The sequence below is a fragment of the Ursus americanus genome, chromosome 18, assembly GCF_024610735.1.
Source record: "Ursus americanus isolate L20-20 chromosome 18, mUrsAme1.1.p, whole genome shotgun sequence".
Lineage (NCBI taxonomy): Eukaryota > Metazoa > Chordata > Mammalia > Carnivora > Ursidae > Ursus > Ursus americanus.
In genome coordinates, this window is record NC_142144.1 from 6,110,335 (window position 1) to 6,123,424 (window position 13,090).

The 13,090-nt window shown below is 43.4% G+C and overlaps 1 protein-coding gene across 11 annotated transcripts in view; it reads left to right on the top strand.

Moving 5' to 3' along the window:
• FNBP1 (formin binding protein 1) overlaps positions 1-13,090 on the top strand; it is a 134,029-nt gene continuing 120,939 nt past the window's right edge. For 9 of the 11 annotated variants that reach the window (XM_045771261.2, XM_045771262.2, XM_045771263.2 and 6 more), the window contains exon 1: positions 93-263. In XM_045771261.2, coding sequence (XP_045627217.1) covers positions 240-263 — 24 coding nt within the window. In that variant the 5' untranslated portion in view covers positions 93-239. Of the gene's footprint in view, positions 264-13,090 lie in introns of all 11 variants that reach the window. The other 2 variants (XM_045771266.2, XM_087869276.1) reach the window with 2 other exon arrangements.

The following is a 13,090-nucleotide window of genomic DNA, read 5'->3' on the forward strand; positions in this document are numbered from 1 at the left end:
TGGCGGGCGCTGCGGCGGCCGCGGCGGCGCTTCCTCGGGCCATTTTGCTGAGGAGCGACGGGGAGGAGGAGCTGCTGAGGAGACCCAAGGCGAGGAGCGGCGAGCCAGAGGAGGCGGCGGCCGCGCGCGCACCGGGCTTTCCTCGATCTCGGGGATCTCGAGGGGCGAAGGGATCGCCGGGGAGGGGGACCGGAGAGCCGCGCCAGTTGCGCGGCGCGCCCCTTCCCGCCCCCTGCACCATGAGCTGGGGCACCGAGCTCTGGGTGAGTGAGGGGCCGGGCCCGCCGGGCTTGTGGGGGGGAAGGTGCCTGGCGCGCCTGGGCAGGAGGCGCGGGCCAGGCTGCCTCGGTGGGAGGCGATGGCGCGCTGGTCAGGGTCTCCGCGGCCTGCGGAGGAGACGCGGGGCTGGGTGCCCCTCGTCGGCCTCGGCCAGAGCCGGAGGTGCAAGCCAGATTCGCCCTTCCGAGGCGAGGGGAGCTGGTGTGGGTCCTTGGCCGCCGGAGGAGGGGGCACGGATCCGGGTCCCCCCCGCGGCCTGAGGAGGGGGCGCAGTTGTGGGGCCCCTCGGCGGCCTGAGTAGCGGGTGCGGATCTGGTCCCCCCCAGCCGCCTGAGGAGGGGGCGCGAATCTGGGTCCCCCGGCGGCTGGGGTAGGGGGCACAGACCTGTGTCCCCCCACCCCGGTGCTTGGGTAGAGGTCTGGGTCCCTCCCGGCGGTCTGGGCAGGAGGTGCGGATCTGAGTCCCCACGGGGCCTGAGGAGGGGGCACGGATCTGGGTCCCCCGGGCGGCCCGGGCAGGGGGCGCGGGCCGCCCTCCCTCTCTCCGGCGCCCCGAGGCCAGTGTGGTGTGCGGAAAGAGCAACCTTAATCCCTCGGGGCGAGTAACCGACGCGCGGCTGACCAGCTTCGAGGGGGGCGTGGAGGCCCTCGGATTTTCCGGGCTGCTTTATTTGTTCGGGCGCCCCAGCCGCGAGTGCCTAGGGCTGTTCTCCCAGTGGATGTGCGGGCCGCTCTGGCGCTTCTCTCGGGGGCGGGGCGGCCTCGGCCGGGCCGGGTCTCAGGTCTTGGGTTTTGGGGTACAGCGGCGAGAAGTGGTGTCTTCCCTCTAAAGGCGAGGACTTTTGACCTGTGGCGGCGCGGGGCGCACTTGCAGTTCTAGAGGAGCAGCTCAGATCTTGGATTTGCGGTGGTGACTGCGGCGTTTGGCCTGGAGCGGAAAGTAATCGGAGTTAGGGGGACATTCGTGTGACCACGTTCAGGAGGAGGCATTCGCGGGAGAAATCATTCTCATTGCTCGGAGGAAACAGTTTAAAATGGGGAAGGTTGGCGGCGAGGGGAGTGCTGTGAGATCCTTAACCTGGGGCTGCGGATAGGTAAACACGATGCGCGGTGTCTGGAACCTCTTGCTGGAAGCTCTCTTCCCGGAGCCGGGCGACCAGGGGATGCCGAGGCAGTGCACAGGCCATCCCCGGAAAGGAGAGGCTGTGGCTGGTGGAATGGAGCTTGTTTCTCTGGTTTCCCGGGGAAATCACTGGGTAAGGGACGGGCAGTGCAGTGTCCAGGGGGAGGAGTGGATGAAATCTCAATCATTGCACTGAAATGTTCTCAAGATGAGCCATTTCCCATGGTGAGCTCGGAAAGTGCCTCCTTTCGGAATTCCATTTGTAAAGGGTGTGGAGGAGAAAGTGTGGGGTGGTGGTTGCTGTCTGAGCCCAGGCCAAGAAATCTCACGTCAAAATAAAACAAGGTTAGAGCAGCTATAGAAACAGAGCACATCCTCCCTTAAATTTTTTTTTGTTTTAATTGTTTTTACATAACCTTTTCTTAGGCTCAGAAACAGCTAGTGTCATTGACACCAAAATCCTGAAGGCAATAGCTTCCTTAAATTAGAGTGATTCATTTTATAAACATCCTCTAAGGGACTCAAGATTTCGGCTGATGTTTACAAATACTCATTTTAAAAATAAAATAAGTGATGGTTTTAAATATTTGTACATACCTCCTTAGGCAAAATCTATCATTTAAGTGCAGTGTTGCTTTCCTCTTCCATTCCTTCTCCACTTCTTTTGGGCCTTCTTAGCTTATCTGGGGTGGGGGAACAAATCAGAAGTAAATTTTATCGAGATAAGAAAAATGCTGGCACGATTTCTTTTTGCTTGTTCAAACAAGAGAAAGGGATTGTGGAGGAAAAAATACAATATTTTTTGAGTGCAATAGGTGGGGTTAAAGGGACAGAACACAACGTGATGTTCATGAATGGTGTAAAAGGTGATGGGGAAAGAGAAGGTAGCTATGGGAAGAAAATGTAGAGTAGCTCCAATCGCCTTCATCGTTTTGTACACTTCTCTCAGGGGGCAGAGGGGTGGGAGGGAAAGCAAAGACAATTTTGTTGAAAATAAATAGGAACCAGAATATCTGTGATATATGATACGAAGTCTTGATTTGATTCAAAATAAATTGGGGTAGGGATGTCGGCAAAACAGCAGTCGTCACAAGCTGGTAATTGTTGAAGCTGGGTCATCGGCATGAAAGGGCTCATGATACTATTCTTTCTACTGTGTATGCTTGGAATTTTCTACAATAAAAGTAAGTGGAAAAGATTTTTAAGGAGGGGTGTGTGTACTACTTGAAAAATTTTTTCAGTTGCTAAGTTTACAAGAAAGAACATATCAGTTAAGAGTTTTATATACCAAGTATATGTCAATGAAGAATCACCAAAAAAAGCATTTCACTTGCGTATGGGCTTTTGGGCTTGAATGGCTTAGTTTGATAGGGGGAAAGGAATAAACACATTATTTGCGCTGGTGAAAGAAGTGCAATATTTTGAGTTTTAAGGTGAAATACCAAGAAGTATAAGGGCAACAAAATGTCTCTTTTCCGCTGCTTTATTTTATTAGTATTTGAGATTTTTTTTTTAATTGGAATAATGAAGGATTCTGAAAAACAAGCTTCCAGTCCTTCAGTGGTAAGAAGCTGGGTCAAGTGCCGTGTTGGGCAGCGCCAGACCGCCCAGCGCAGAGCAGTCATTGAGGGTTTTCCTTGAATGGTGGCTTGGACTCATGCACGTGGGTAATGAGATAACGACGGGGTGCAAAAGCCTAAGTTGGTAGAATTATGTGTCTAGGTGGAGGGAGGCTGCGCTATGGTTTGGATGGGCATGAGTTATTTGTAACAGGTGGTTGCAGCTTTCATCGACCTTCACAAATGCCACCAGGTTTTACCCATATTTTAGGACTTCAGTCAAGATCTGCACAGGCTTATAAAACCTATGGGTTTCTAACGGGCACTTTACACGAAAGGCCTGCTCTTAAGGCACGTCCTCCTTTTAGGTGAAATAAAACCTTCCTCTCTCTCTCTCTCTCTCTCTCTCTCTTTCTCTCTCTCTTTTTTTAACACCTCTGTAGAGGTAAATTTTCATATTCCAGGAAACTTTGAGAAATCATGAAATGTTAGGAAGTTATCATACCACTATAAAAATGAGCTCAAACCCATAATTTGTAGTAACTTTATTGGATTTGTTTGTATTTAAATGGAGGCTTTCTATTTTTGTGTCAGAAGGTCATCACAAAGTAAAAATGGCTGTTTTAAAGTGATTAGGATATAATTAGTTTCTGTACAACTCTTAATACTAGTCCCTTTTGGTTTTATTTTTTTGTGTGTGTTTTTACTTTTTTTTTTAATTTTTAATTTTAAGTTAACTCCGCATCACACATGGGGCTCGAATTCACAGCTCTACTGGCTGAGCCAGCCAGGCCCCCACCCCATATTATTCCTTAATTTTTTAATTGAGCAACTACTGTGCAAGATACTGACCTAACTCATGTTATATATGTCGGAGGATATCTGCTTATTTTGGTGAAAGCATATAAAGTAGGTTTTAACTCTAGTCTGCCAAGCCAGAGACCAAAGAGAGATTTATGTTTCTAAGATTAACCAGAATGCCTTTACTCAAGCCTTTGTTACAAAAGGTAATGTTAATAGTGTAAATTGATTGCACTGATTGCACAGACTTGTTGAAATTGTGACTGGTCATTGTAGAAATGGCCAAGCAAGGATTTCTATTTGAATAAAACTTGTCTGTTACTTACTTACTCAGGAGAGGGAAGTGACAAGTTACTGAAGTATCACTTCAGCTTTTTATTCACTTGCTCATTAATGCAAAGTATAAATAAACCCCACTGGAAATTTTAGCTTTCCTCATAATTATTCTAATTTTCACTGCTAACAAATGACTAAGTGACAGAACCTCGTTTTGTGGTCTCCCAGTGTCCTCTCTGCCATCTTCATTGCTTTACTTTGGTGCTACTAAGAAACAGGGTAGCCCAAACTATCAAAAGGAAGAAAGCAAGCAGAGTGATTTTTCTAACCTGAGTTTCCAGGACAGTGCCAGGCATGCACTGTACGTTCCACAGTATGTTGAATATGGTGATATTAATTGTGGTGTGCACTTTTTAGAGGCAACAGTGAAAGAGTTCTCTACCAACTATACTGAGAACAATGCCTGCCTCATAGTAGGAGTTCAATAAATATTTATTGAATAAACGAATGGATCCTTTTTTCCCTTTTGTTTTAACATTTGCTTTTTTAAAGTAACGGGAGGGTAATTTTAACACCTTTCTGCCCTTCCGCAGTTGTAAACATTTTTGATAACTCTAGGCACCTTTTTTTTTTTTTAAATAGACTTCATTTTTTAGAGCCATTTTAGTTTCACAGCAAAATTGAATGGAAGGTACAGAGATTTCCCATATACCCCCAGCCCACAGATATGCACTGTCTAGGCACTTACTTTTAAAGTAAGGCTTGAAGATTTATCTCCTCTGCCGTTCATGGCTGCTTTGCTGGCTATGTATGTGTGTGTTTGATATAAGAACACTTTAGAGTGAGTTCAAATTGTAAACTAGGCATTGCTGATTCTTTCTTAATCTTGGAGTAATTGACATCCTAGTTCCAGGTTTGGGAGAATGATTACCTCTTCTTACTGTAGAATGCTAAATGTAGGGCGGGATTCACGACTCATAGCTCTTCTGCTTTTTGTTCTTAACCATTCAGAGATTTCCATTTGGGATAAAACAGAGCAAGACCAACAGGGGAGACATTCATTACTGCCAGATCTGTGGTGAGTGGAGCAGAACTGCCTGAGAAGATAGGCTGAGTGGAGTTTAATTCTGGCATCCCTGCCTTGCCATTAAAATAGGCTTTGCACCACCTTTTCTGGTTAGTAGTTATCGAGCAAAACGTGGGAGGTCTGGCAGTCTCGATTCGGTCGTCAGCTTGTTGCCTTCACTTTTTACTCTAGACATAATCCTGAAAATTTGTTTAAACTGCATTTTTGGTCAGTGACACTGTACTTCAAGCACTGTAACAGTTTTGTGACTGTCTGTGCTTACTGTATAACCACGTTATAAGTCTTGATTTACATCGGTGCAACACGGAAAATGCTCTTTGGAGGACTATTCAAGTATCACCCACTTCCTAGCTAAAGCTAATATTGTGTTTCCTGCAAGTATTACTCATACTTGTTTCATCAACACCACCCACATTTAAAAACAAGGCTTTATTTTGACACTTAAAAATTGCAAGCTACCAAGAATACATGAATGCCCTGGGAAATTAATCTAATTAGATTTTAGAATGTGGGTGTGAAATCTTCTAGAATTAGTGTTTATAATGAAATATTTGTTTCCTTTTTTAGTAATGTACACTCATACTAGTTTCAGGCTAGTAATGTGTCTAGTTAAAAAATGTTAAAATCAGGGGCATCTGGCTGGCTCGGTCAGTAGAGCATGTGACTCTTGATCTCGGGGTCGTGAGTTCGAGCCCCACGTTGGGTGAAGAGATTACTTAAGAATAAAATCTTTTAAAAGTGTTAAAATCATAAAAGGCCAAATATGTATATTATATTAGAGAATTAGTTGAGAAAATACAAGTTGGTTTTTTTTTTTTGAGAGTATATAAGTTTTTAATATTGGTTAATCATGGTCTTCCAGTTGGACCAACTTTTTTTTTTTTAAAGATTTTTTATTTATTTATTTGACAGAGATAGAGACAGCCAGCGAGAGAGGGAACACAAGCAGGGGGAGTGAGAGAGGAAGAAGCAGGCTCCCAGCGGAGGAGCCTGATGTGGGGCTCGATCCCAGAACGCTGGGATCACGCCCTGAGCCGAAGGCAGACGCTTAACCGCTGTGCCACCCAGGTGCCCCGCAACATTTAACTCATAAATCTCATCCAATTTGTAAATTCTGTGTTAAATTTATGGAAAGCTTAAACAACTTCAGTTGTTCCATACTAGAAATAGATTTAAACCCACCCCCTCAACAACAAAAAGATGAAACTTCCAATTTCTTGTTGCAAAAGGTATAATACCTGTTCACATTTAAGCTGTAATATCACAATAGCTATATTGTACTTTTTTGAAATTTAGAACATACCATTCTAGTAATTAGAATGAAGGTTTTATGAAGAATTAGCTCTTAGACTAACATCAGTGGTTTTAGTGTATAAAGTTCGACAGGTATGGTCCCCATTTGTACTTCTCTCCCCTCTTGATGGGTTGTAAAAGTAGAAATTGCTTCTAAATTGCATAAACTCTACAGTTGTTGTAATATTTTCACTTGCACCATGCCCTGTAGCCTTACACACTATCGAGTAGTCGTCATCCACATTGCTGATTATTATTGAGAACTTACCATGTCCCATGTGCTGTACAAAGTGTTTTCCATCCATCATCTCATTTATTCTTCCCAAGAATCCAGTGAGGTGGGGCACCTGGGTGGCTCCGTTGGTTAAGCATCTGCCTTCTGCTCAGGTCGTGATCTCAGGGTCCTGGGATCAAGCCCCACATCAGGCTTCTTGCTCAGTGGGGAGCCTGCTTCTCCTTCTTCCTCTGCCTGCTGCTCTGCCTGCTTGTGTGCTCTCTCTCTCTCTCTGTGTGAAATAAATAAATAAAATCTTAAAAAAAAAAAAAAAAGAATCCAGTGAGGTAAGTACCATTTATGCCAGCATCTAGGAAGAAGATGCTGAGAAAGAGTTAGGAGTGCAGGGTTTTATTGGGAAGTAACACACACCTGTGAAGGGAAGAGGGAGGAAGTGTGGTTGGAAGTGGGAGCCACTGGACCAGGATGCAGCCTGAGAAAGTCCCTACCAGCTCCAGAGCAAAGATTACCCATTCAAGGAATCTCACATTGGACAGAAATGGCCAGGCTGTTGTAGTGCCTTGCATGTTCATTGGCCAAGGGCCGCCCCAAGAACAGTGTGACCTTAGTCGCCATCTTGCTCAGTCTTTAGTTGGTGGCTGCCGCAAGAAGACCGTGACCTTGGCTCACAAGATAAGGCAGCCCCTGTAGTCTGCTAACTATACTCCTTGCTCCTGGGCAGCAAATTCTTTCTGGAAGGCGGACATAAGTGGCATATCTCTGCCCTGGCCACAGCCACACCATTAACGTCCCCTTTTATAAGAGAGGAAATTGAAGCTCAGAAGGGCAAAGTAACTTGCCCAAGTTCACAGGGTAGGAAGCAGAGATTCAATTCCACATCTCTGGGATATAAGAGCCCTCTTCCTCAGCCTTTAAAATTTTTTTAAGTTCAGGGGCCCCTGACTGGCTCAGTTGGTAAAGAGCGTGCAACTCTTGATCTCAGGGTTGTGAGTCGAGCCCCACGTTAGGCATAGAGATTACTTAATAAAAAGTAAATTAAAATAAATTAAAAAAATAAAAATTTCTAAGTTAATGCCTTCGAAAAATTGTTACTGTTTAAACTTTTTATTATGGACATTTTCAAACACACTTACATTAAGTAATATTATGAGCCCTTACGTACACATATCCAGCTTGAAGGTAATCAATATGTTGGCGTTCTTGTCTCATCTTTTTGGCCCCACGTGGTATATTTAGAGCCCTTGGTTTTCTCCACCACCTATTGTCATGCTAGCCTGCTACCTCACTTTTCTAATATATCTTTTATTATTTATTTACTTATTTTTAGAGAAAGAGAGGGAGTAGGGGAGGGGCAGGGGCAGAGGGAGAATCTTTTTTTTTTTTTTTTAAAGATTTTATTTATTTATTTGACAGAGAGAGAGACAGCCAGCGAGAGAAGGAACACAAGCAGGGGGAGTGCGAGAGGAAGAAGCAGGCTCATAGTGGAGGAGCCTGACGTGGGGCTCGATCCCATAACGGCAGGATCACGCCCTGAGCCGAAGGCAGATGCTTAACCGCTGTGCCACCCAGGCGCCCCCAGAGGGAGAATCTTAAGCAGGCTCCATGCCCGTTGCAGAGCTGACCCTGAGAATCATGCATGACCTGAGCTCAACCAACCCAGCCACTCAGGCCTACCTCACTTTTCCGAGGAATCAGGCAGAGAACCAAAATTCTTCCGCCCATCTCTTAAAATGTGAAAACAGGAGAGAACCCAATTGTTAAGTACCCAGTGCACCTTTATTAGAGCATTTAAACGATCCTTTCATAAGCTAACAAGAACCGTGTGAGTTTAATAGCTTTCTCCGTTTTATAAATGAGTCTCAGAGCCGTGAAGCCACCGACCGGATCGTCAAACAACGAATGCTAGCACTCGTGCTACGGGTTTTGGGTTGGTTGTGTTTTGGGGTTTTTTTTCTTGACACTAGACAAATATAATTTGAAAACTGCATCTTCTGTATTCGTAGCTTGCAAGCCCTTTTCTACCCATCGCTCACTCATATTTCTCCATCAGTGATGTAGGTCTTGCTTTCTAAAACCTTTGCTATTACTCATATTGAGAAGCATTGAGAACCAGTGACTCACAGGGCTGAGTACTGCAGCCCCAGCGGAAACTGTTATGAATGAAGCATATATTCCAGCAGGTGTTTCGTGTGTGTCTAGTGATTCCCCCATTCTTTCAAATCCAGAGTTATTTGTTTCTCCTTTCTAATTTAGAGCAGTTAATTTGTAAAGGTATTAAGAGTAAGGTCAAGTTTCTGATTTCATTGTGTCCGCAAAGTATGTCTTGCTATAAAGTATTTTTGTTGTTGTTGAAAAGCATTTTTTTTAATTAAATTGGGAAAGAATGAAGAGGTTCTAGATATTGATCATTTGGGGGTGCCCCTGGCTGTCCCATGCAGGGCCTTCAAAGTTTTGGTTCTTGGGGACTAAAACAAAAACACTTTCCCTACTACCTATAGCAGAAGAAAACGTGGCACCTTTAAACGGATCTATTCCCTTTATACTTTTGTTTGCACAACCAAAACTGAGAGCAGGTTCCTGAAATGCATTAAAATACCCAACAGGTTCTTGGGAGAAATGGTGTGGGCGTTGCCAGGCGAGAGGGAAAGCACAGCAAGGCCCAGCTTGGGCTGTGCTCCTTGCCTAACCTAACACTTATTAGTGTTGGGCAAGCCCTCACATTCTGTTCCTTGGTTTCCCCACCCATAAAGTGGTATGATGATGCTTACTTCCTCTTCACAAGAAAGCAGAAAGGTGAGGGCTTGTTTGTAAAGTGCTTTGTGAGGGTTCAATGGGTAAATATGAATTAATATAATAATGGGAAGGAAAAAAGCCCTGTTCCTTGGAAACTAATTGCAGAATTCTCCTGCAAGCAGGATTCATGAAAAATGAGAAATTCACTGTCCTAGCCTTCTGGTTTTCACAGTAAAGTCTTTGTCCTTTGATTTAAAATTCTTTTTACGTGTTAACCATAAAATAATAGTAGGAAAATGCCTGGAAATCATTGCTTTGGAAAGGAAGTATGGATTTTAGGATACCATACACGTTTATCTCTTTTCTTTAAAAAAAATTTTAAATATAAAATGCACTCCAGGGGGCACCTGGGTGGCTCAGTCGGTTAAGCATCTGCCTTCAGCTCAAGTTATGATCCCCGGATCCTGGGATTGAGCCCCGGGTCAGGCTCCCTGCTCAGTGGGGAGTCTACTTTTCCCTTTCCCTCTGCTTCTCCCCCCACTCGTGTCCTCTCTCTCTTGAAGATAAATAAATAAAATCTTTTTTAAAAAATGCACTCCTAAACACTAACCATACTAATATTCAGCAATATACTTGGGTCTACTTAAGATATAATTTTAATGTTACCTCTCCAGGGGAAATAGTTTTGTTTGGCTATTATTACCACATCTTTTTAAAGTTATTCTGTGATTGGGGCCCCTGGGTGGCACAGGGGGTTAGGCATCTGACTCTTGGTTTTGCTCTGGTTGTGATCTCCAGGTCATGGGGTAGAGCCCCAGGTTGCTTCTTCTTTCTTCTCCCTCTGCCCTTCCCGCTCGTGCTCTTTCTCTCTCTCTCAAATAAATAAATAAACGTTTTTAAAATTCTTTTAAATAAAGTTATTCTGTCATATCACAAGAAAAAAATTGTAACTATGTATGTTAACTAGACTGTGGGGATCATTTCATAGTATATACAAACATGGAATCATTATGTTGTGTATCTGAAATCAATAACATTATATGTCAATTCTATCTCAATTTTTGAAAAAAGTTATACTGAAGTCACATTATTTTCCCCCAAAAGCTGGATGTTTGCTGCTTGAGACATATGATGAATTATTCTACCTAACGGCTTAGTTTGAGATTGACTTCTACTTAGCAAAGAAAACTAAGAAGCTTAAAAATATCTGCCTTAGGATGGATATATGTGGAAATGCCTGGCAATGTTTGGGCAAAGAAATTTGGATTTTATGAGTGTGTTTGTGCATGTAAAATATATTTTTCACCGTGACTTTAAATTTTTAGATTTAAATTTACTTGGCCTTAAAAGTAGGTTATCTAGTATTATTTGTTCTAGTTCTGTGGAAAATGTTGGTATTTTGATAGGGATTGCATTAAATCTGTAGATTGCTTTGGGTAGTATGGACATTTAAACAATATGGGACATTTAAACAGTAAAAAGCATTTGTATGGCGAAGGAAACCATCAACAAAGCAGAAGGACAACCTACTGAATGGGAGAAGATATTTGCAAATGATATATCTGATAAGGGATTAATATCCAAAATACATAAAGAACTTGTACAACCCAGCACCAAAAAAACCCCACAAACAATCCGATTAAAAATGGGCAGAGACCTGAACATTTTTCCAAAGAAGACATACAGATGGCCAACAGACACATGCAAAGATGCTCAACATCGCTCATCATCAAAGAAACGCAAATCAAAACCACAAAGAGATATTACCTTACACCTGTCAGAATGGCTAAAATCAAAAAGACAAGAAAGAACAAATGTCGGCGAGGACGTCGAGAAAAAGGAACCCTTGTGCCCTGTTGGTAGTAATGTAAATTGGTGCAGCCACCGTGGAAAACAGTACGGAGGCTTTTCAAAAAATTAGAAATTCAATTACCATATGATTCAGTAATTCCACTACTGGGTATTTACCCAAAGAAAACAAAAACTCTAAGTAGGCTCCACACCCAACATGGGGCTTGAACTCATGACCCTGAGATCAAGAGTCACCTGCCCTACTGACTGAGCCAGCCAGCTGCACTGAAAGCAAAAACTCAAATTTGAAAAAGATATGCACCCCTGTGTTTATTGCAGCATTATCTGCGATAGCCAAGATATGGAAGCAGCCCAAGTGTCCACCCATAGATGAATGGGTAAAGAAGATGTGATATATAGACATATATAAAATGGAATATGACTTATCCATAAAAAAGAATGAGATCTTGCCATTGCAAGAACATGGATGGACCTAGAGGGTAAAATGCTAAGTGAAATAAGTCAGAGGAAGAGATACCATTTGATTTCACTCGTAGATGGAATTTAAGAAACAAAACAAACAATAAAACAATTTTAAATACAGAGAACAAGCTGAAGGTTGCCAGAAGGGAGGGGGTGGAGAGATGGGTGAGACAGATAAAGGGGATTAAGAGTACACTTACCCTGATGAGCACTGAGTAATGTATACAAATTATTGAAATATTGTATATCTGAAACTAATATAACACTGTATGTTAATTATACTTAAAAAAAAAAGATTTCTCCTTTGTACAATGAGGATTTAATCATTAAATAAAGAGAATAATAATGTTCCATTTTTTTTTTTTTAAATTGCGTTGTTCAGTTTTCAAAAGATACTAAGGTGTACATGAAGAGTTTCATCCTAGGAGAGATTTAATTCTTTTTTTTTTTTTTTAAGATTTTATTTATTTATTAGAGAGCAAGTGAGCACGAGCAGGGGGAGGGGCAGAGGGAGAGGGAGAAGCAGGCTCCTCACTGAGCAGGGAGCCAGACCCGGGGCTCCATTCCAGGACCCTGAGACCACGACATGAGCTGAAAGGAGACACTTAACCAACTGAGCCACCCAGGTGCCTGGATAGATTTAATTCTGGATTGCTATTACTGTTTTTGGTGAGAGGATCGGTGATGTTGGTCGCAAATAATTATGACTTTAGTCTGTAAAAGAAGAAACTAAGCACAATTAAAATTATATCAGACAAATGATACAGATGCGATGGGTATGATTGAGACGTCCATATTTTGTCCACAGTACCTGTTTTTTTTGAGCACGTACTAAGTGCCAAGACATAGTTTTTGTCCTGGAGTAGCTTAGAATCCAGTAGGGGTGCAGAAAGACAGACAAATTACAGTACAGTGTGACCAGGACTAAGGTGGGGTAGGTCCACGGGAATATGTACACAGGAGTATAACTTAGTTGAGGAAGTAGTGGCATCCATGTGGAATCCTGAAGGACTAGCTAATTACACAGGCAAAGTGGGGAGGGCAGGGGGAGGGGTCAGGTTGGGAGCGTGATCCAGACAAAGCCTTCCAGGAACAGGGAGTAAATGGTACGTCCAAAGGTCCATCGAGAGGAACCTAAAAAGGTAAACTGAGGTTGACAAGTATATGAACACTATGGATTTGAAGTGAGGAAAGCAGGTCACCACGTGGTCAGTTTTGTAGTCTCCCGACTGCAGGGTGGGGGTTGGACAGAAGCTAGATTGCCCTAGGCCCCACTAGGCTAACGGGCTGATCGGATTCATTGCACGGGCTGGAGTACAGAGCACCCCCTAGTATTATTCTTATATGGGTGGAATTAGGTTAGAATGAATTGCTGGGGAGCCTTGGATGCCTAGAGAAGATCTAGCCCGGTGCGTCTTGAGTGGCGAGCC